Genomic DNA, 24,278 nt, shown 5'->3' with positions numbered 1-24,278 from the left:
AGAGGTCAAACCTCCCCCCAGCCCCCAGTCCAGGATGAGGGCAGGGTGGTGGCCCTGGTGGCAGTTGGCAGCACGGTGGAGGCGGCAGCAGTGTGATGGCATGCAGAAGAGAAAGAAGTGTTATTTTTGCTATTTCATTAGGAGGCCCTGAGGCACTAAGAGAAGGCTTCAGCAGCAGGAACCCATTGCCCTGTGGGGGTGGGGACAGCAACCTGATGAAGACTGGAGAGGCCTTCATGCGGGTCCAGCAGAGCGCAGCCCAGACATGTATCAGCTTAAAGGCACAGGAGGCAGAGAGCTGCTGTGATTCCTAGCCTGCAGAGGCACCCAGCTGGGAGGTCTGTTGGGGCAAGGCCTGTGCAAGGGAGGCAAATTGGGAGTGCTAACTGGATTTTTTATTTTTATAACAAGACACTGTGTTTAAAATTTTTACAAAGGACAAACTCCATGGGTTTCTGTTAGTGTTTTAAGAACTTTTCTTAAAAAAAAAAAAAAAGCCAACGACAACAAAAAACACTGCCTTTTTGAAAGAGAAATGACAGACACAAGAGACTGTAAATAAAATGGGGTGAATTTCTGATGGCATTACCCCAAGGACAGAGGCATGAACTCCACAGAACCTCATTCACCAAATCTACTCTGCAGTCTGCAGCCCTTCACAGGGACACAGAGATGGCTGGAGAGTTCTCCCCTATGGCCCTCCAGCCCCATCCAGTGATAGCCCCTTCCTCCTTCCAACCTGTGGTCTTACTCAAATCTGTTTCTTTCTTGGGGGTCCTGTTCCTTGGTTGGATCCTGTGATCACTGGAGCCAGAAAGACCTGGGGCTGGGGCCCTCCCTTCTGGAGCTTCTTTGCACTCACAGGTTGGAGAAGGATTTGTTCCATTTTTTTTTTTTAAATCAACAAAAACAAGACCAGAAAAAAAAGATCAAGTCTAGGGGAGAAAGAGCTACTCTGCTCTTTACAGCTCCCAAGTCAGGAGTTGATTGGTGGTGCAGTTCCAAGAGAGGCGGAGGGCAAGCACCAAGGGGGTGTCCAGCTGGTGCTTTCAGGCCCCCAGGAGTGTCTGTGGTCAGGCTCAAGGAGCTGGCTTCAGCTGCTGTCCCATGGGTCCTCAGTTTCCCAAGGACTCAATTGCGTCCCCATTTGGAGGGCTTGTTTAGGTTTACTTCCTTATTTGTGTTTTTGTACATGCGGGTGCATGTCCACGTCTATCTATGTTTGTGCAGGTGGGTCTGCTGTTGGGCGTGGGTGCGTGCGTATACATATATATCTGTATGTGTCTCCGTGTGTGTGTCTCTGTGTGCATGTGTGTTCGTGGATCTGGGAGGAAGGGAGCCAGGAGATAGGCTGTGCTCTGGGCTGGAGCTATACCCGGGTAGTGGAGTGTGAGTGGGGCAGCCCAGTACTGTTGAACCCTGCGGCAAAGGTGTTATAGGGGTGCAATGTCTGCAGCCCTACCAGGGAATTGGGAATCATAGTGATGGTGTTGGGGGTCATGAGTGGGATGTCATCAGGGGAGCGCCGCAGGGTCAGAGTGTAGTCGGGCAGCGCAGTGAGGCGCAGTGTGTCATGAGGGGGACCGGCCTCACACTCATGGTGGGTGGGGCCCAGCTGTAATGCTGCCAGCTCCTCCTCAGGAGCAGCTCCCAATTCGGGGGCCCCGGCTCCCCTCTGAGGACTAGGCTGCCGCAGGGGTTCCTGACGTCGTTTGTCCTTACGGTAGTAGAGGGCAGCGAAGGCCAGAACATTAAGGAACAGAAGGGAGGCCCCCACAGCGATGGTGACACTTAATTCAGTGGAGTAGTCACGAGGGTTCTCCACCAAGAGTGGCCCTGCATTCTGATCCCCATTCCAGGACCCTTGGGCATTCTCATTGCTATAGGCAGGGGAGATGGCTGGCCGCTTGGTGCTCCAGGTCTTACCGTTGGGCCTTCGGGTGATGTGGGAGCTGTGGGTGGTATCCAGGGGCGGCACTTTGGTGGTTGTGGACGTATAGTGGAACATGTCATGCAGGTTGTATAGGTGGGGCACCAGGTGTTTCCAAAATGCCACCTTAGTGGCCCGGTAATGATCTCGAACCCTCGGCTTCAGCCCGATGTGAAGGTAAAGCTGGTCTCGGGGATTGTATTTGGACCAGGCCACTTCCTCAAAGCGGTTGGCCTTGGTGTGAATAAACTTGGTGTCCTGGGGGACCGGCTTGTTGGGATCCCTGAAATACCACATGAAAATCTGGGGTCACCAATCTACCTAGATGAGGAAAGGTCCCAGCTTTCTTCCTCTCACACCCATCCCTAAAAACCTCCCACCCAGTCTAAAACTTCCCACTGTTTCCATCTCTTTCAGGGCCCCTCCCTTTGTCCATACTCTTCTTCCCCAGCCTTGAACTCCTATTGCCCACAGCATCATGGAACCATCTCATCTTTCCCTATGCCCCGTGGTCGGCAAACTGCGGCTTGCGAGCCACATGCGGCTCTTTGGCCCCTTGAGTGTGGCTCTTCCACAAAATACCAAGAGTCTATTTTGAAGAAGTAGCGTTAGAAGAAGTTTAAGTTTAAAAAATTTGGCTCTCAAAAGAAATTTCAATTGTTGTACTATTGATATTTGGCTCCGTTGACTAATGAGTTTGCCGACCACTGCCTATGCTCATCCTGTAAGATTATGCTATGCCACTTCTCCTTTTCACATGCTACTGAGCATCCATCAATCTTTTCAGCTGCCCAATTTTCCGAAGAGTCGTTAAAGGCTCTTTCTGAATGTACTTTACTCCTACTTCACACAGCCTCCGGCCCTTTAACCTTGCATCCCATAGTTTAGCCAATGACTCTCACTCCTGCTCAGTACTAATGTTAACTGAGCTGTGAGCCTAAGCAAAAATTTTAAGGGAAGGAAATGGCATGAAAGACTCAAAAGGAGGAAGTACGGAGGGTTGTGTGTGAAAGGGTTACCAAGCAAGACTTGGAGAATACTTTAGGAAGAGAGATGATGGAAGAGGTTTAGATAGAGCAGAGGGGAGGGCATGCTGGGGTCCCAAAGAAGAACCCCCACGTTCTCCTTACCCGGTCTTGGCAAAGTTGGTCCAGTAGGTCATGACAACAGCACTGAGCATAACGTCATTCTTGGAGAAATTGCAGGGGAAGAGGTCAGTGGGGCCCACCATAGGGACACCGAAAACATAGGGTACTTCGTCCCCATGAGCTGCATCTGACCAAGCAGGCTTCATGAGGCTCTGGCAGTGATGATAGAAGGCGTAGAAGTAGGTAGGTGAACCATAGCGGGCGTGCAGATCAGCTGTCACCACTGAGGGCTCCACCCACTGGTGGTCAGTGAAGAGTGCCACCAGTGTTTTACGGCGGGTCTCAGGGTTGTCACGGTCTGCCCAGTCTGTGTACATAAACTTGATGGTCTCCCGTAGGGTATCCTTACCCTCAGGATATCCATATAGATTGTCCACAAAGTTGGAGACGGAGTAATCAAAGTCAGTGCCAGAGACACCATCCTCAGGGTCCACCACCCCTTCCACAAACTTGAGCCCCTCGCCCTGGTTGACACCTAACATGATGTCATAATTGAGGAACTCACCCTGTTCCATGAGAATCTCAGGGTCATCAGGAATGACATCACCATCAATCACAGGGCCAAAGGCCACATGGTAGCGGGCTGGCTGGATGTCCTGTTCTACTAGCTCCTTGGCACTCTTTTGCCGAAGACAGTCCACCATATCCACTGTGTCTAGCACATTACAGCCCACCTTGTCTGCCAGGAGGCTGGTATACTTCACTGGTTGGTAGTTCACAGCCCAGCTGGATAGAGCAGAACCACTTTGGATGATGGCCCTCTGAAAAAGCCCTGGAGAAGATAGGCAACACCAGGTCAGATCTGTCTTGTCACCCACAGCCCAGGCCTCCCTTGCCTGTCTCTGAGGGACAAATCAAACATCTCCTCATTCCTTTGTTATTGAGGCTGCCCTATGGGTTGAATGGGCTAGAAAAGAGGAAAAATCCTTTGGGCTGGGATGATTGGTGAGGACCAGAGGAGGGGTGCTGGGTCCCTTCCCTGACTGCTTCTTGCTTCCTTGTCCTGGGGCAATGGTTGGTAACTTGGGAGTTAAGGACATGCCAGGAAGAATTAACCCCTTGGGTCCCAGACATCAGCTTCCTTATGCTCTTTCTTTTTATCTCTCCTTGTCTTCCCCTCTTGCTTCCTGCCCAGCTGGGCCCAGTTCTGTGCCAGCGCACCACCAGGGAGCTGGCGCTTCCACCACAAAGGGGTCTTTTTTCATGAGAGATGAGAAATGCAAGCAGGAGAGAGCCTCACATTCTGGGAGTTTGGGGAAGGATTTCGAGGGCAAAGGTCTTGGGATCTGAAAGTCTTCAGGGAATGTGCCCTCCCAGCCCATAGTGTCCACAGAGACTTTCCTTTTCTTAAAGCTACTGAGGCCTCAGATCCAGATTTTCCCCTAGTTGATGGGGAGCCAGTACCCCAAACTAAAAAAAATGAATGATTCTTTCCTAAAAAGGGGGGTGGGTATCATTCTCTTCCTATCCCCAACACTGTCAAAGTATAATCTGGTCCTCAGGCACACAGTTCCATTCCTCTAAGAGAAAGACAGTGCATGGGCAGAAAGAGAGGGAGAGAAATACAGATGACAACTTAAGAGACAGCCTCACTTTTCAAAAGATTATTCTCCACGAGTCAATTACAGAAAGGCAGAGAGAACAAATCTTTAAAGCAGCCAGACATCCAGGGACACCGGCCTGCTAGGAGACAGAGTATAGCACCACTCTGAGGAAGGCCTTCTCCTCCCTGTGAAATAGTCCCCAACCACAGGAGATACTGTTCGTTCCTCTTTTCAGACAGAGGCACTCTCACAGCCAGTCACTTCACCCATCTTTGTGGAAAAGGGACTCGTACTCCAATTATAATCACCTAGAAACACATTCTAAGGTGGGATGCAGATCCCAGCTTAGACTTCCCTCACCAGGGTAGTTCCTAGAGGGATAGAGGATTTCTAAGTCAGAGCAGGTGATTTTTCTCTCTCAGAGAGATAGGCCTTCTTCAAAGAAAGACTGAAAGTCTTCTTGTGAGAATGTCACTAACTCATGGGATTGATTTCAATGAAAAAAAGTCTTCTCTCACAGATTTCCTTACTTCAGAGAAAGGCACCTTTACCTCTCAGAGATAGAATGTGCTATAGTCCAGAGGTGATGAAAACATTTTCTGTGAGCACAAAAGGGCCTATTCAGCCCCTTGGAAGAGTTACTGGCAGAGGGACACACAGCAAGGAGAGAGGCTTTCCTTGGGGCTAAAAATGAGAGTTTCCCTTAGCAGGGCTGTACAGCCTGCAAGGAGGTCCGAGTCTGATGATAGGTTTCTACCCTCAGAAAAAGCCTGCCCTGCAGGTTAGTTCATACCTGGGACCCATCTCCCCCCTCAAGGACAGATCCCTTCTTGTACAGACTTGTTCGTCAGAAAGAAAACTAGAGAATGAGTATTTCTTACACCTAAAAACTAATTTCCACCCTAGAGCTCTACCGTGCAGTCATGTGTCCTTCCCTAACTGAAAGATTCCCTGCCTCAAAAAGATTCCCTGTCCCTTCAGAGAGAGGCAATGGATTCCCACTCACTCAAATAAGACTCCGTTGTCAGAAGGGGATGTAAATGGGATTCCTTTTCCAAGCTGTAAGTGGGATTCTCTCCTCCCCTCTCTCCCATTGGGAAAATTCCATCTTCTTCTAGTGAAATGTTTCCCATCAGCTTCTCCCCAAAGGTATACTGAGCTGATATAAGAGGGTGGGCTGATTCCCCTGGTGCTCCCGGGGCATAGAGCTGGGCACTCTGGAGCCTGGGAGGCCTGAGGTGCAGGGTAGCCAGCACTTTGCTAGTTCATATTTGCCCCCAGGGCTACTCACCCTCAGAGTGATGTGACAACGTGAGGAGGCTGACACAGGATGCACCGATGCCTGAGCCAAAGACTGTGATACGACGGGGATCGCCACCGAAGAAGGCGATATTCTCACTCACCCAGCGGAGCGCCTGAATTTGGTCAAGGAGCCCATAGTTGCCCTTGGCAGCCTGATCTCCAGTGCTCAGGAAACCTGGATTCAACAAAGGACAGGAGGACAGTGAAGGCGGAGAGATGGAGGACCTGCAGTATGATGGAAGGGGCTGTGAGGACAGAAGATGAGCATACAGCATAGTTCTATCCACCTAGCTAGTATAAAGCAGAGCTCCTTTCTGCAAGGTCCAGCACCATCAGTACAGGAAGGGTTGGCTCCCTGCCTCCCACCCATTCTCCAGCTTGGAAGGAGGGGTCTCCAGACCATTATAAGGGGATGCCTCCAGTTGGAAGACTTAACCTGCAGGAACTGCAAATGGCCAGGACCCAGCATCCTCTGCCCTGATGCACTATTCTGGTCATGGTTATAACACCTGGCAATATAGAGTGGAAAAAGCAGGGACCCTGGACTCAAATAGTCCTTGGTTCGAGTCCTGGCTCTACCACTTACTAGTTGTGTAGCTTTTGGCAAATTATTTGACATCTCTGGGCTATAGCTTCCTCTTCTGTAAAATGGGGATAAAAAATACTCTGCGTTGTTACAAGGATAAAAGGAACATAAATAAGCATAACTAATATGCTGAGCACATTGTAAATCTGTACTTACTTCTTTTTTCCCTTCCTTCTCTCTCTGAAGAAAGTGAAGATCCTAAGATGCAACAACCCCTAAGCTCTCCTTGCCCTTCCCGTACAAGTTAGTCCATCTCCACTTCTTTCTAGGGCCTCGGATGTTCCCTTCCCCTCATTCTCAGGACAGGTCTTCATTCCATTCCTCTAATGAATCAGAAACTCTGGGGATGGGACCCATCAATCAGCATGTTTAACACACTCTCCAGGTGATTCTGATGCCTGCTAATGTTGAAAAACCACTGGGTTAGACCATTTTTTTCATCTGGTGGAGAAATCAGTGAGTCAGTGCAGTGCGTTACCACAGAAACAGGTCTTCCCGCCCACCCAGTGGAATTTGCTGCCAGGAGACATGTCACCATGGAGACTACCTTCCCACCCACCTGCTGGGATTTGCTGTTGTGGTTACTTGTTGCCATGGAGACTACCTTCCCACCCACCTGCTGGCTATTCCGCAGAAATGTCCTATATCTCCCCCCTCCCCCGCATTTTCATTTCAGATGGATTCTGCTGCCTCATTTCATCCCTCTTCCTGATCTCTAGGCTCCTTGGGGCTCTATCTTCTCCCACCCTAGACTTTCAGAAGGGTTCTTTCCAGGTGGAACTTGTGGAGCTCCTACATATTGGAAACCCATACTTGGATCAGCATTTTTAAAAAAATGTTTTTATTGATTTTAGAGACAGAGGAAGGGAGAGGGAGAAGGGAGAAAGAAATAGAAACATCGATGAGAGAGAAACATAATCGATCAGCTGCCTCCTGCACACCCCCTATTGGGGATCCAGCCTGCAACCTGGACATATGCCCTGACCTGGAATCGAACCAGTGACCTCTTGGTGCATGGGGTTACACTGAACTACTGAGGAACACTGGCCAGGCTGGGTTAGTATTTTTTAAACCCCACCATGAAAAGCTCATTCACATCATCTGGCATCATCTTTATGAGAGGCCATGTTTGAGGAGGCTCCCTCAGCTCACAGAGAGCTCTCTGGCAGTCCTGAAAGTCCATGGGCAGAAACTGAATTCAAAAGACTCAGTAAGGCACAAGAATTCCTCAGCATCTTTCTCAAGTCCTTCTGTCTCTAGCTTCTGCAAGAGAGCTCATTTCACCCTCTTCAAGTTATTAATTTACCTTTGGTACAATTAAGTATGCAAAGTACTTAGTTATTCCTCATAGGACCTAATCACAAGCCCTCTTCAGCCCCAGGTTCCCGATGAGGAAATGAGAAGGAATTAGAGAAAGCCTGGACGAGGATGAACGGAGGAGCGCTTGTTCTTCTAGACAAGGGGACCAGCTCTTCCTTTGCCAGGCCCATTCACAAACTGAAGCTGCTCCTGCGACTCTTAAGAAGTATGCTGACCAAGATTCAACCCAGCTATCCAAACCTTGAGACCCTCTGGCAAAAATCACCATGTACTTCTCTTAGGCTGCTTGTCTTCTGCCTCTCCTTTCCCAAAATCCTCTTTCCCATTTCTCTCATTTGGGCAACAGCAGATTTGGCCTTAGCCTTTGTCGGTATCATTCAGTGAAATGTGTCAAATACATCTGTCCTAATCATTAGGAAGAGCCTGCATTTGGATGAAGTAAAGTAGATTGCTCCAACATGTACCACTTTCCTGGGTTAGGAACAAAGGACTGAAAGGGCTGGGTGGAGGGTTTGACCATCACTCTTGGCTCCCTGGGATCCCAAGAAACTTGGGATAAGAAGATCTGAAGCATGTGGATGATGCCATGCCAACCATCCTTACTACAAGAGTCCTGCTTGAAGTGCTATATCCAACAGGCTCAGTAAGATGATACAGCAAACATGACCCACCACAAGCACACAAAACCTGGCAGTCTGAGAGAGCAGTTATTCGCTGCTAGCTCCCCCGTAACTCAGCCATCCATGCAAAGCATGTGAGAATGAGGGCTAAAATACCAAACTCCACACACTTTCAAAATAAATCTGAGCCAGTCTCCCTGGGCCCAAGTTTATGCTACAGTACATGGTAAGTTGCTTGACAACAGAAGACAGGGGATTCTGGCACCAGTGATATCAAAACCAGATATCCATGTCACTGAAGGCTTGATGTTTACCAGGTTTTCAGTTTGCCTGAAGGGTACCTGGGCAAGGATGTAGGGTTAAATTCTGGAACTCAGAATTTAACTTGGCAAGCCCCTACTTCCTCAGTCCCAGGGATAACCACATCCTATATCCTGCTGGGGTCCCTTTCTTTTGTTGGTCTCAAGCCCAATGAGGGCTTCTCAAATAATAACTACCATTCTGCCTTGGACTTTCTCCGATTACATGAACCCAAGATGTCTAAAGAAGCACCTTAGAGTGAACTGTCTGTTTGTGCTCAGTGCTCCAGAGAAGCAGATGGGAAAGAGAGTAAATGAATACATATACAGCAGGTCCTAAAATAACTTCGGTCCTTCAACATCTTTTCATTATAACATTGATAAGATGCCATAGGAATTTAACTCTTTTTTGTATAAATTAGCTTAAGGTTAAAATTGGTATCTTTATACATTATTTCACTTAAAGTCACAGAATCTATTGATAATGTTAAGTGAGGACTTACTATAATTGTGGTTCAAAACTGGCCACCTGTTCTGGGATGCTTTGGGAAACAAAACAACAAAGCCTCAGCTACATTGAGGAAAATCCCCAAGTGTCAGGGACAAACCCATGTTCTACAACTGGCACCAAGAAGCAAAACATCTTGTATGTACCCAGAATCCAACCAGTGGCTTTACTGATAATGTTTGTGTTTCCTAGCAGGCACTAAAGAATACACAGGAAGCAGTAAAGGACTTCTGACCAAATCTTAGTTTATGGCTCCTTCTGAGGTTTGAGTAATATTAGTTTGATCAGTAACTGCTTAAGCCCAAAGAATAATATTTCTGCCCACATATATGCTGTTCTGGTTAGCCAAATGACAGGAGGTTGTAAAGTGGGAGATTCTCAACCTGGGTTTCATGGATGAGCTTCAGTGGGATCCATGAAATCATTTCTGTGTGTGTGTGTGTGTGTGTGTGTGTGTGTTTCCAGGGAAAGTGCATAGCTTTCATCAGAATCTCAAAAGGGTCCAAGACTTCCCAAGAGGTTAAGGATTAGAACAGCTTCAGCTAGGGATGTGAAGTAATCAGCAAATCACAGGGAATGCTCACCAGCAACAGCCTTCTGTGCAGCCCACAGCTCCCAACCAACACTGCAAATCTGTCTCTCCTTTCTCTTTGTCACCTTTTCCTCTTTTCTGTCCCCATCCTTTTCTTTTCTCCCTTACATTCTCCCCTCTCCCCCACTCCTTTCCTCTCTCTTTCCTTCATCCCTAGCCAGTCCAAAAATATGGAACTGAAGCATATTCTTAGTATTGTCTGTACTTTCCAATACATCTTCTAGACTGAAGGTATGTGCTTATAATTTTTAGAAGCAGCTGAGTTGAATGTTTTCTATCACTCTCACTAAGAAAATAAAGTAGCAACATTACTTTTGGGCTGAAACTGCTGGGTATGTGTGCCTATATATCTGTGTGTGATTATATTTGTATATTCATCACTTTTGAAGAACTGTGCAGCCCTAGTACATGGATTTCCAGCCACCTTCACAGTACCATTTTTACTGTCAGAGACTCAAATTCCCTTTCTCAACAGGACAGAACTGCTTAGGAGAGCCTTGCCAAGATGTCTGGGGCAGCTCAGACAGGAGCAGCAGAAGAACCATGAAACCCAAAGCATATCAGACTATTGACAGACTAGGGAGCTGCCCTGCAGGTTTCATATCCAGTATCCAGATACCACTGAAGGGGACACAGGTTCCACTTTTTCCAGTGGAATATCACTTCTCCGGTCTGAACCCCAAAAAGGTATCTTGCTATCCCATATAGTATTAAGGCAGTACTGGAGCCTCTGGGATGAGAACTGGCAAAGTAATATACTCAAAAGCAAATCAAAATAAGGTCCTGTTAACCAACTAGCCATGCAGGAAGCCATGACTAATTGCTGGTTCAGCACGCAGGCCTACGGACCTGACAAACAGCCTTGACCCTCCCACTGGAATCTGAGGACACAGCCCTTGAGGCAAGAAGTTGGCTTCTTCATGCCACTCCAGGGATATGGGGCTGCATGTGCCCTCTGAGGCCTAGGTGAGCATCTGAAAGGGAGCAAGGACCTTTATGCTCAGTCACCTCTTTGAGGCACATGTTTACCTCAAGACCTTTGCCACATATAGGCATTAACAGTCACCGAGAAAGGTATGGGGTATAGTGGAAGCCTAAATCACTGAAACAAGTGTGTGGGTGACACAGTGTGTGTGGAGAAGGGCATGTGGGTGTGTATGAGGAAGCATTTGGGGAAAAAGTGTGTGTGTGAGAATGTGTTTGTGTAATATGTGGGGCCGTATGAGGATGTATGCATAGAAAGAGTAGAAGAAATGTGTATGTGTGTGTATATGGGGTACATAAGTATGGGTGTGCATGAATATGAGGGTGAGTAGAGTTGTATGTGTATGAATGGGCATATGTGGGTATATGAATGTGTATACATTTGTGGGGTAAGGTGGGGAATATGTACACATGTATGTATTAGATATATATATGCAAGGTATATATGGGACATGTGTGTCCATGTGGGTATATGTGTAGGGGGCCTGTATGTATATATGTGAGGGGATGTAGATATAGATGTGCAAGCAGGGATATGATGTGTGTATGTGTGTGTGTGTGTGTGTGTGTGTGTGTGTGTGTGTAGTATTTGTATATGTGTGGGGTGGAGAGGTGTGGATGTGTAGGTATGGGTGTTTATGTGTAGGAAGGGGGAATATTGGTTTGTGTTTATGTAGGGAAGGTGAGGGACATATGTGTATATGTGGGTGTTGGATGAATGTGGAAGTGGGGTGCGTGGGGGATATGAGTATGTGTGGAAGAAATATTTATGTACATTTAAGGTATATATGTGTGGGGTTTGTGAGTGGATGTGCAGGGTATGGGTCTTTGTGTAGAGCATACATATGGATATAGATATGTGGAGGGAGAAATATATGGGAATGTGTGTGTGTATGTGAGTAAGGTGAGAGAAATCTGTGTAGATGTGGGATAGGGGTATGGGATGTATAGAGATATATGGGTATGTGAATATGTGTGTGTGAGAGATTACATGTATGGAGTGTATATGGAGTGCTGGGGGAATGTGTGTGTATGTGAGGAAGTCTATATATGTGGATGTGGGGGTTTACATGTATATGGATATGTGAGTGTGCTTGTGGGGGGATGAGTGAGAAATCACCATATGCATGGGGGTGAATGAGGACAGTGTGCATGTGTGAACATGTGAGGGTATGTGGGTGTGTGGATATGTGATTGGCTAGAAGGAATTCCTGTGTATGTGCAGGGTGTTTAGAGATTGTGGGTGGGTAGTGATGAGGACAGGACAAGACAAAATTAATGGGCCCTATAAGACTCAGTCAAGCAAAAGTCTGGAAGCAGAGACCTGGCTTAAGACCTAACAGAAGGTGTGAAGTTTGAGTTGAATTTCCAGTGGGAACTAAACACCCAGGAAAGGGCCTGGGGACATAGGGAAGTTCCCATTACTTGGGTAGGGGTAATGGGATAACAGCATTTTTACTATGGTCATTAGCACCAGCTAGGAAACCAAGGCCACCTGTTCTTAACTCCCCAGCATTCTTTCCTCCCTCCTTGAGAACCCAGGCTTCCTTCTAGATACCTAGCAGGGAACCATACCTAGCACCCCAACCCGATAGTTGAGGGTGATGACGATGACGTTGCCATAACTGGCGAGGACGCTGCCATCAATCATGTTGCCTGTCCCTTCCATGTAAGAGCCTCCATGGATGTAGACCATGACGGGCTTAGCACCACTGTCCCGGATGTCTGTAAGAAGAAGGGGTGAGACACAGGCTGGGTAGGATGCCCTTCCTTCCCCACCCCCACCAGCCCTGGGGGGGTGCAGGTAGCAAAGCTATCCCAGGTGCCAGGACACCACCACCATCTCTGAGGGCAGGACTCAAGGGGCTGCTCAGCCAGAGATACTTGGACTTCAGTGATGTTTTTAAAGAATCTGGTTTCAAGTGCCTCCCAGCAGCCTGGCCTGATACAGCTAGGCCTAGGTAGGCCTGGAGGCAGGGGAGGGGGAGGCAGAAGGAAGAGGAAGGGCTGGTCCCTTGGCTGCATCAAGTGAGTCCTTCCCTGGACACCTGAGTCCTGGGACCTGATATGGCTTTAGAGAACAGGGGCTGGGGAGCCCTGGAACCCCCAAGACTAGACCAGTTCCATAGAAATACAGCCATTGGCAGCAGCTCCCCCCTCCCCCCAGTGCAGACAGAGACAAGAGGGGTGGGAAGGGGCATCACAGGGAGAGAACAAGGAAGAATGTGGGGAAAGGGGAGTGAATGGCAGAGATGGGATAGGGGACCCTTAGTGACATGGTTTCTCAGCCATGTGCTCATTTACCCCATTCTCCTAGGACATCAGGCAGATTTATCTGGAGCCATTGGGGATGTTGAAGAGGAAAGAACAGAACTAAGACTGAGAGATCTGGCCCCCGTCAGCATTAGGATGAAGATGGTGCCTCCCAGAGGCCATACAATAAGGGAACTTAAAGTGGTTGCTCCCCAGTCTCAGCAGACAGGGACAGGGATGGGATGGGCATTCAGGAGGAGGCTCCCGGCCTGATCACCTCTACCTGCAGCCTCTCAACACTCAGCCACACCAGCATAGCCCTAGCAGCCACCAACAGGCCCCTGAACTGTCTGGCCCCTCCAGGGGTGAGGGGGCAGGGTCACGGAGGTAGAAGGGAAAACTCTCTGCTGCTGAGCAAACGCACCCTGTTTTTCCAAGGAGGAAGGAAGACTGGTTCAACCATCACTCAAGGATCTTACACCATCTACTAACTGAGCTGTGGTGTCCCGGCCTCAGCCTGGAGCTTTAACCCCCAGTCCTTCTGCTAGGAGAAGGCTGGGGAGGTTCTAGCTGGAGCTATTCTCCATCCCCTTTGGTTGTCACTGCCTCACTCCTCTGTTCAACATCCTGCTGGGCCCCTCTCCCAGGAGCCAGTCTCCCCACAACACAGGCGTCTCCTCACCCTCCCTCAGCCCTGCTTTCTCTCCACTCTCCCTGCTGCTTAGTAGGGGCAGGTGCCCATGAATCACAGAAGATGAGGAGGAAGCTTACTACTATAGGACTGAGAATGGGTTGGGAACCGGGGTGAGGAGGATGCCCTCCCCATGGCTCTGCTTATCGTCCCCTGCTCCCACCAGCATGTCCATCACCCTGGAACTCCCAATGGCCAACAAGGCCAAAGATGGATGAACAGCCTGGTGGCCTTGTACAGAAACAGAAACACACCAATGGACGGACAGACAGACAGACGGGGCTTCTCCCCATTGAGAGGGGGAGGGGCTCTGTGCCATGCACCAGCCGCCACGCCCTGCAGCCCCCAAATACCTTCATCTTCATCCCCGTCATTATCCGCTAAGTCCTCGCCCTGTTTCTTAGCGCCGGATCCTGGGGACCAGACACGGGGAGACACAACAGCACAGAACAGAGAACAAAACAGAGAGAGAATTCAAAAACAGCATGACTGCAGTGTGGCCCAGCAAGCCAGCTCTGGGCCTGGGCCCAGGACAGGCAGGACGGATGGCAAGAACTGGGGGAATGGGTGGGCTGAGGCCCAGACTTTCATCAGGAAGATGGTGTTGCAGGCCCCTGCTGTGCTGGCCTCCCTGCACCTCCCTGCCCCGCCTCCCTGTCCCAACAGCCCATCTCAACCAACTACCTTCCAGTTAGGAAGGAGGTAGCAGCAGGTGGGCCAGGGTACAGAGCCAGAGAGCCACTCAGGGAAGGGATTTCTTCCATCTGGAAGGGGCTGTGAGTGTACACACAGGCAGGCTGAGCTGGAGAGCAGGGCAGGCACTAAGTGTGAGAGGCAGCATTGCCAGCATGTGTGGAGTGGATGTGAGCTATTAGGGCAGAGAAATGTACCAGGGACCCCAGCCCTGGGCTCCTTGGGACCAGTGAGCAAGCACAAGCTGGGCCTCAGCTCATCTTGATTCCCACAGGAGAAAATGGGACATGAAGCTGTCCCTCTGGTCTTCATTGTTGGGACCTCCTGCTCTGGTTAATGGCAAATGAGGTTCCTGCTCATAGGAACCAGGCCTGAGAACAGCAAGCTTTGCTCTGAGATATAGAGAGAGCCTGAGGAGGGAAGGAAGGAAAGAAACCGGGAGAAATAGGAGTAGGGTAGGGGGAGGAGGAGAGGGAGGGAGAGAGAAACAGAGAGAGAAACAGAGAGAGAAGCAGAGGGAGGGAAACACAGAGACAGAAACAGAGAGAAGCAGAGAGAGAAACAGAGGGAGGGAGGGCGGGAGGGAGGGAGGGAGGGAAAGAAACAGAGAAAGAGAGAAACTGAGAAACAGAAGCAGAGAGAGAAACAGAGGAAGGGAAGGAGGGAGGGAAACAGAGATAGGAATAATGGTAATAACTCCTACTATGTACTATGTACTGAATATTTATCATGTTAGAGACTCCACTTCTGCCATACAGTTTCATCCTTACACCCTAATGAGGCGGGTACTATCTTTATTCGTGTTTTATTGATGGGGAAACTGGGGTTCAGAGGGGTAAAGTGGCTTTCTCAAGATAATATAGCTAGAAAGTTCTAGAGGTGAGATTCAATCCCAGGTCTACTTGACTCTGGAACCCATGGTCTTTCCACTGCACCATGCCATCTTTTTGGGATAGGGGAAAAGGAAGGGAAAAATAAATGAGAAAAGAGGTGGAACATGGAGGGGAAGGGAGAGATGGGAAGGAAAGAAAAGAAGAGACCAGAGGAGAGAAGAGAGACATTTAAGACCTGGGGGTAAGCTGGCACCAACTCTTCTTCCTGTTTGGCTGTGGAGAAAGGAGACCTACTGCCTGGATGCTGGGCAGCGTGTAGAAACAGAGGTCATTCTGCTGGCACCCAGCGCTAACTTCTTCTCTAGGACACCAGATACTTTCAGCCTGGAGGCAGCAAATAGCTTTCTTTCTCAGCAGGCCTGAGCTCCAGTGACTGAATTTCCTTCCAGCCATTAATCAAAACAGAAACCACCCTCATAATACAAAATGGCTTTTCAACTAGGGCAAGAGCCCAGCCCAAGGGATAGAAACCACCTTCAGCTTCCCAAACTTTCAGTATGTCTACTGTCTTAACACCTACCATTACTGCCCCCTCAGAGATCCTGTAGGGATTAGGGCTTCATTATCCACATAGTGGACAGAAAGGACTCACTCATCCCTAAACATGAATTCCCTCCAACTTGATCGGGGTTGGGGTGAGGATGGGGCAGGTCTTCCCAGGAAATCCTTTACTTCCCATGGGCCCTGACTTAGAAGATGCATACCTCCCCAACTGCTGGGAGTATTCCTGGGTTGCTGCACTGTCTCAGCTTCCTCTATCTGCCTTTGCTTCTTCAGCTTTGCACTTGCTGAGCTACTCCTTGCTGCCATGCCTGTCACCCAGGCCAGCTTGACCACCATCCCCCATCTTGACAGGGTACTGCTACAAGATCCCGGCCAGGCCAGCCCTGCCTACCCTAAGCACACAACCCTAACCACCTCTGTGGATGAGTCTCCTCCAAATGGGCCCTGAATAGGGAACTACTTTGAACAGTTAAATGACTAAAAGACCTCCCCTCCAACTGTCTGAAAATCCACCTCCCAGTTTGGCCTGTGGGCCCTGGCTAAACCAGCTGAGACTAAATACTAGGCTAGGAACTTCTTCAGAGTGGCAATCAGATCTTTAGCTATTTCTAAACCTTTCCTCTGCCTCATTTTTATCTCTACACATCCCAACAACACCTAGCACTTGGCCTTGCCCACAGTCAACTATCATGATCAGTATATGTATCTGAGTGGAACTAAAAGCCAGGTCTCTAGCCAAACTCTCAGGACTGGACTGTCTTAGGCCCTTACTGGTGCTCTGGGGAGGTCATTCCTCCTAGGAAATTGTTAATTTTAAGATCATTTCCTCTCCCTCCCACCCAAGTAAGTAACTCAAAGGAGCAAGTTTAAGAGACCCTCTTTGTCTGGCTGGAGTGGCTCAGTGATTGAACATCGACCTATGAACCAGGAGGTCACGGTTCGATTCCCAGTCAGGGCACATGCCCAGGTTGCGGGCTCAATCCCCAGTGTGGGGCGTGCAGGAGGCAGCCGATCAATGATTCTCTCATCACTGATGTTTCTATCGCCCTCTCCCTCTCTGAAATCAATTATACTAAAGAGACCCTCTTCTTGAGTTCATCGATAGGCTAATGGAATGTTAACCCTTTGCACTCGCTTGCTTTTTTCTCGATTCCTTTATTCTACTCGTGGATTTAATTTTTTAAATACCCCAGATTTTACAAAGTGCGGCAGTAGAATAAAAAACTGGAGTTTCTTTTCATACAAACTTATTTATTTGGATTTTTTTATATTTCAAATTATTGATACATTCAAAGAGTAATTTTAATCTTGACATCCGAGTGCAAAAGGTTAAGGACAGTACCAGTCCTCTACCACTTTCACATGTGCAAACAGAGGTTCTTAAAGGAAAATATGCCTAAGGTCTCACTGTGAGTTAGTAGCAGAGCTGGGACTGGTCAGGCTTTGTGGCTCTCAGACCTGTATTCTTGCTGCAGCACCACAATGCTTCTTCATTCGTGAAAAAAAAAAAAAAGTGTTTACTGATAGCCTACTGCTTATAGAGTCCTGGGCTAGGAGTAGAGATGTGGTGGAAAACTCCCCCGGAGCAGTACGCATGCCCATTGTGGAGATCCTGGGCTCTGCTCCCTGAGGTTCTCACTCAGCAGGGAGCACCCAGTCCCAGGAATCCTGAAGACCGCACCTGGGGGAACCTTGCTTCAGGATTTCAAAGGAACACAAACTCCAAGTTTGCAAAAGGGTTGTGGGAATTAGGCTCATTTTCTACCAGTTCTTAGGCTGTTACTGTTTCTAGTTTGGCCCAACCTGTCCACACTTTACCAGTTTTCAGAATTGGGGAGGCGGGAATGACTAGATGGGAGTTAAGTTGGCTCGTGTGCTACAGTGGAAAGAACACTGTCCTGAGGGTCAAGGGACCCAGATTTTGTTCCCAGCTCTGCCACAGACCAATGACAGGGGATGAGCACAAGTCACTCCCCTAGGCCTGTTTTCTCATCCATAAAATTGGGATACCAATTCCTGCCTTAGAAGCTTCCAGAGATACAGGGAGAATTTTATGAGGTAAGTATGAAAGTTCTTTACAGAAAACATAAAGTGCTACTCGAACATGAAGAATTGTTATACAGGGGGAACAAATTCCTCCCAGCAAGAGGGTTAATTTAAAACGCAGGGTCTCATGCCTCCTTTAGAGTCCATAGTTCCAGGAGTCCCCCCACCCCCCGCCCCAGTCTGCCACAAGACCAGCCCAGGTCATTCAGCTATGCTCTGGTCAAAGGTGGGGAGTTGGATGGCAGGATTCCTAAGCCTGTGCATGAGTTTGGTCTCAGCTTCAGGGCTGGAGAGTTAAGTCTAGACTATCAATCCAGGAAGGAACTCAGAGGGGTGAGCCCATGGCTCCCTGACCAGGAAAAGGCAGTGCCTCTGGTTCCACCTTGACTGCCTTGAGTTCTCCTGAGGTGGCCAGGGAGAACCACTGGCTCTGTCTTTAGCACACGCTTAAGGGTGGAATTGAGGCCTGAGAAGATCAGAAGAAACGGGATTGCTGCTTTTGCTCTGAATCTGCCTTAGGCCACCAAATCCTCCCTGAAAAGGCGGCCAGGGCCCTTGGATGAGGTGGAGCTTATGTCTGCTCACCACCTGCCCCCTGAGCCTGGGCTACTTGAAGGAAGGCAGGGTCCTCAGGGGCAAGGGCAGGTGGGCAGGCAGCCCTCTCTCTCTCTCTCTCTCTCTCTCTCTCTCTCTCTCTCTCTCCCTCCCCGCCGGCTCGCTACCTACCTCCTTTCCTACAAATTTTCTTGTTGGGCTTTCGGGCGCATTCCTTGGAAATCCGCTTTACTGTAAAATGAATAAAAAACTAAAAAATAACAGGAGGCCTCTGCCAAGGGGCATGCACCCTCCGCCCCCAGACCCCAAGAGCTGCTCTGCAGGTGGCACATGGCAGAGAGCCTCTCCCACCACCTCCTTGTTTCTGTCACTTACCTTAGTGTGACCCCCGCGGGAGGAGGCACCAGCTAGTGAAAGAGGAGGCACCTAAGTAGTGCCCACCAGGCTTGCCCCCCCCCAACCCAACCCCCAACACACACCTAGCTCCTTTGGCTACACACAACTTCCACCTTCCAAAGCAGCTGGAATGGCAACAGGAGGCCTGGTGGGGCCAGCATCCTCCCGCGGGCAGCTGCCGGCAGTGACCCATACTCCCCCAGGGAACCCCCCATCCAGCATTCTGACCCTAGACTTGTCAAAGCTCTCAGGCCTGGCCAGGCCCCTCCTGGTAACAGTGTCACTCATACAAGGGAGCTCAGACAATGCTGGGAGAGCAAAGAACAGGGAGGAGGAAGGGGGATGCCAAGCAGAGTGATGGTTAGACAGACAGAGGCATGCTGCAGGGCACACAACCACATGCAAGCCACAAACACAACAGGGCAGGTGAAGGCAGGGAGGGCACAGTGCCTGGCCACAGCACTCACCATCCTCCGTGGGCACATAGACATTCAGGTAGAGGCAGTCTTCATTGGGCTCTTGGATGTAAGTAGCGACGATATCCAAGTTGGCAGTGAACCAGACAGGCAGCATGACTTCGGGCACAGCTGTGTGGATGTTCTGAGGGCACACTGGGGGAAAGTGTGTGGCGTTCCGGATGCCCGACCAAGATGGAGGTGGTTCAGGGGGCAGGAACCGTTTCTCGCCGATCGGAGGAGCTGCGTAGGGCACCCCCAGGTATTGGTCCACAGGGCCCAGGATCTCACTGGGCAATGGTACCCGGGCACCCCTTAGCTTTCCAAAGTGAGTATTGACTGTGGGCGCTGGGGCCTGTGTACTAGCCCTCAGCACCAAGCCGAGGAACCACAGGGTGAGGCACAGTCTCCGGCCAACTGTGGGCTTGGGGCTCAGGGACAGCCAGGGCAGGCCAAGCCGCAGCCACATGTTCTGGGCAGGGGGACTGACAGGAAAGGCAGATTCCAGGGTCACAGCATCAGCCCAATAGGCAGCCCCTTCATGGCCACACTGACTTGAACCTCAAAACTGAGCTCTTGAGGGACACCTACAGGTGCTGGCCACGTAGAGAGCAGGTCATCCAAGCACCACAGCTTCAGAAAGGAGACTCCCTCAGGGCCAGACAGGCCTGTGGAAAGAGGGAAGTATTCGTCATCCAATACAGTGGAGAGGGCTATGGAGTGGGTTTTGGGGGCCCTGCTGGGCTTGGGCTATTCTCCTAGTTAGGAGAGGTTTCACATGCCCAAGGGTTGAGAGACCCATAGATGATCTCCACTGCCAATCTGAACCATTCTATGTGCCCGGCCATGGTTGGAAAACCCAAGGGGATTGACAGAATGACAGTGGTTGCCACTACAAATTCCCAATCCCCAACTTGAACTCCTCAGCCAATGGAGCTCCTGAGGGCCAGCTGGAGCCAGAGTAGCATGTGGTAGCAGAGGTGAGAACTGGAAATAGAGCTAGGTCCCTGGGCATGCTGCAGGAACACTGAGCTCTCTAGCCCCAGGACTGGAAAGCCCACACAGGGACCTCTGCCTCAGGGAATAGGATTGTGAACCTCACTCTGGGACTCTATGGCATAAGGGAAAGCAGCACACAGTCAATGGGTCCCACAGAGATTCCCTTCATGCTCAGGTGGGGCAGGGGCAGGGGCAGGGGCAAGAATAGGGGCAGGAGAGCCATTTCTCAAAGTTCCCAGAACCTCCTGCGCCCTTCTGTACATTTCTCCTCAGCCCTAACTGCTCCCAAATCCTTAAGCCTTGATCATCTCTGTTAGCTAGCTCTGTGTCACATGGAATGTCAGAACTGAGGCAGAAACCCTTCTGCCTAGCACCCTAGGCATTGTTGATGCTCAGCCAGTGGAAAATAAACAGTGGAGTGTGGGGAGCACACTCTCAGAGACTCACACTTTGAGAATCACAAAGTCTAAAAGAGGAAGTAAGAGAGACCAAGCCAGATAATAAATACTATAATATTCACTCACAGAGACATACATTCCAAACCCACAGAGATTCCCTCATATAGTGCCACATTCTGAGACAGAGAGTGTCACCCAGCCAGAGACTTACTAAAATATAATCACACACACTACTCAGGTAAATATCCAGACACATGCAGCATGATGGTGACACATAGGTGGAGACAGAAACAGGAATAGCAACACAATTGACACAGGCCTTCTGACACACAGGTACAGTCCACACATATCCACAGGTACACACAGACACTCGTGCATGGACACACACACACACACACACACACACACACACACACACAATTTCTTTTTCCCCTCATTTCTCCCAATTTTCAAGATTGCAGGCCTTCTCCTTTAAGACTTTAATAAGAACTGCCTGAAGGGGTGGGGGAGGGAGGTTGGGAACGCCCAGCCATTCTCGCCACCTCCCACCTCCGAGAGGGGAATGAGAGAGAGAGAGAGAGAGAGAGAGAGAGAGAGAGAGAGAGAAGAAAAAGAAAAAGAAGAAGAAGGAGGAGGGTGGAGGGAGGGGGCTCAGACGAAATGGGGAGCAAAATATGGGGGGTTAGATTCCAGCCACAGCCCATAATGGCCCAGGGTCGGGGAGAAGGGGCAGGAGAAAGAAGGGGTAGGAGTAGGGAGGTGGAGCAGGAGCAAGTGTGTGTGTGTGTGTGTGTGTGTGTGTGTGTGTGTGTGTGTGTGTAGGGGGGGGGGGATAGTCCACAGCTGAGTTCACACAATCCCCCCATTCACTGTCTCCATGGCAACTCTGGGGCACAGACCGCTCATTCACACTGCTTCCCCACCAGCACCCACCCCCAGGATTAACCCTCTCGGTGCCGCCCCTCCCCACAAATTCCATTAACCCTTTTGGGATTCTTCCCTCTCCAGTACCCCTTCGGTGCCAAATGCCGGTCCCCTTTGAGTCAATTCCCTGCAGTCCCTCCCCCGTGAACACTTAGACAAATCGACCCCCAAACGCCCTCTGTACCCTAAAACCCACTGTAAGTCCCCAAGGCCAAGATCTTCATCCTGGTCCAACTTCCAATTTGGAAGAAGACAAGGAGAGGTGGCAATGCCAGGGATTAGAATGGCATCTGGGGGTACTTTTATGCTGGAGCAGTATTGGGTGAGGGGCATTGTACAGGAATGCACTGGTATTGTAAACCACAGGATTGGGGGCTATGAGGGCTCGGAACGGAATTAAGGGATGGAGCTGCATTGGAATGGGGAGGATAGGATAAAGGCCTCTGTTAGGAGAGGGGCTGCAGAGTGGGGGAGGGAGCCTGGCTGTGAGATGCTACGATGGAAGAGGGATGGGGTTGCACTGCGGGGGTGGGGGGGCTGGCAATGTGCATTATAGGAATGGGGTTGGGGGCCCTCAGTAGGGGTATTTTGATGAGCATTCGGGCGGGCTGTGGAAATAGAGGGACCATGGGCTGGGCGATGACAGGGATGTGAGCTTCAGGGAGGAGGTGAAGGAGAGGAGTGGGGGAGGACTGGGGTGTCAGGGGTGCCGATGATAGAGAACATGGGGTTGAGGATGGGGAGCACTGGCTGGGGAGTGGAGGAGCCCGATTGGGAGGGGATAGGATGGGGCAAGGTATGGACAGCTAAAGAATGAGAGACCGGGGCAGTCGGCCTCACCTGTTCCCCTGGCTGTTGCAAGCGACTGAACCGGGCCTCGGACCACCCATATCGCCTCCAGGCCAAGGGCTCCGCACCCGAATCCCCGAGATCTGCTCTCTGGCTGCTTGGCTGCTGTGCCCGCGCACCAAGGGGGCGCGCTGCGCGTGCCCGGACACGGGGGGGCGCGGTCCCTGCCATTAACTCCTTTTGTGCCAGAGATGGCTCAAGTACCGGGGCATGGCCCAATTCCTCCCCTGATCAGGCACACAGTGCTCATGAAATCCCTCTTCCTCGCACACACCCCCTTTGTCACAAACAGGAAATCTCCCAGGGCAGCTAGTCCAAACTTTACCTGCAAAGCTTGAGAACTTGAAACAAAGGGAGAAACTGAGGCACTGCTTGCAGGAAACCCCAGTCATACTCCACGGACAGGTCTCCACCTCAGCATCCCTCACCTCTCAGCACCAGCACTATTCAAGTAGCACCAGTGGGGGGCACTTTGCCCTCATCCTGTCACTCTCAAAGGTCAATGATGTTCCTTTTTGCTGTTTGTGCAGGGGCATGTCAGCCTCAGACTGTCAGGGTCTCTCCTCTCTAGATCCGGCTGTCTTTGTGTTCCTGTATGTAGTGCACCTGTCCAGTTTATTTAGTCCCCGTACCCAAAGCCCCTCTGAGTGTCCCTTATCCCAGCCAAGTCTCTACTCCTGTATCTCTTTAGAACAGTGGTCGCCAACCTTTCGGACCTCATGGGACACCAGTAGTGGTCCATGGGCCACCGGTTGGCGACTGCTGCTTTAGAATGTTCAGCAGAAGCTTCAGTCATGTTTGGTTTTGCCCTATTAGGGAGTTCCATTCCTTGAGCACATAACTTTTAAGTGCCATACTTTGTGGACCTCAAAGAGGGAGTTTATTTTTTTATATTTTATAACTTGGGTATGGATTGGTGCTTCTGGTTTTACCAGTGTATGGATTGGTGCTCCTGGTTTTACCAGCACACTCGGCACTTCCCAGTGATATAGTGCAAATATGACCTGGATGTTATCCTGAAGTTATCAAATCATCCTGTACTGCCCACCCACAGAGAAGGGGCTGGTCCTCTTCTAGCCCCAGGTGGGTACACCAGGGGACTCCATTGTAGTAAACCAGTTGACTCTCCCGGATAGCATTTGATCTAGGGCCCTAAAACTGAAGGCAAGGGGCCTGGCCCCTATGGCGCAGTGGTTGAGCATCGATCTATAAATCAGGAGGTCCTGGTTCAATTCCTGGTCAGGGCACATGCCTGGGTTGTGGGCTCAATCCCCAGTGGGAGGCGTGTAGGAAGCAGCTGATCAATGAGTGATTCTCTCATCATTGATGTTTCTATCCCTCTCTCCTTCTCCCTACCTCTCTGAAATCAAAAATATATTTTAAAAAAACAAACCTGAAGGCAAAGGGGCCGAGAATGGCCCTGCACAGTATCAATTGTGACTCTGCAGCAGATTTTATCTCAACTTTAAAATGGGAGTGACCAACAGTTACCCTGGGTAACTGCCAAGGTGAGTAGAGTAAAAGCAAGCAGTTCCAGCAACAGAGCAGAGAAAGAAAAGGGTGCTTCCTTTTACTGGTGTCTCTTCCTCCTGGAACCACGCCAGACTTCCACCACCTATTCAAAGGTGACACTTGCTAATGCAGAGCAATTTTTCATCCCCGAAATGTGAATCTCAGGGAAGATTTCTGTCTAGAATACTACTTGGCGCATGATGGAGACCACAAAAAGGTGGCAAAAAGTATAGGCAGTGTCTGTCACCCCCTCCACTCTGAAGCTTGTTCAAAACCC

At 50.0% G+C, this 24,278-nt stretch overlaps 1 protein-coding gene across 2 annotated transcripts; it reads right to left on the bottom strand.

The window, feature by feature from the left end:
* On the bottom strand, nt 1-20,052 carry NLGN3 (neuroligin 3). Of its 2 annotated transcripts, XM_079765444.1 has the most exons (6): nt 19,332-20,052; nt 14,131-14,190; nt 12,409-12,558; nt 5,914-6,099; nt 3,061-3,850; nt 1-2,213 (listed from the first exon to the last, which is right to left on the bottom strand). In XM_079765444.1, the coding sequence occupies exons 1-6, from the start codon at nt 19,786-19,788 to the stop codon at nt 1,370-1,372; spliced, it is 2,487 nt and encodes an 828-aa protein (XP_079621570.1). In that variant the 5' UTR covers nt 19,789-20,052; the 3' UTR covers nt 1-1,369. The 2 variants fall into 2 exon arrangements, with proteins under 2 accessions (XP_079621570.1, XP_079621571.1); XM_079765445.1 differs by lacking the exon at nt 14,131-14,190.
* Between the last annotated feature and the right edge of the window lie 4,226 nt (nt 20,053-24,278).

Source organism: Cnephaeus nilssonii, assembly GCF_951640355.1.
Source record: "Cnephaeus nilssonii genome assembly, chromosome: X".
Taxonomy (NCBI): domain Eukaryota; kingdom Metazoa; phylum Chordata; class Mammalia; order Chiroptera; family Vespertilionidae; genus Cnephaeus; species Cnephaeus nilssonii.
The sequence above is the reverse complement of the archived record's forward strand: the minus strand, read 5'-3'. Positions and strand labels throughout refer to the sequence as shown.

Bases quoted from the DNA above. Each gene is read 5' to 3' on its own strand.
- NLGN3 (XM_079765444.1), bottom strand. From the start codon at position 19,788: ATGTGGCTGCGGCTTGGCCTGCCCTGGCTGTCCCTGAGCCCCAAGCCC. The intron at 12,559-14,130 runs GTATTTGGGGGC...TTCTTCTTACAG, and splicing joins TGACGGGGATGAAGATGAAG to ACATCCGGGACAGTGGTGCT. The intron at 2,214-3,060 runs GTAAGGAGAACG...GTGGTATTTCAG, and splicing joins ACCAACTTTGCCAAGACCGG to GGATCCCAACAAGCCGGTCC.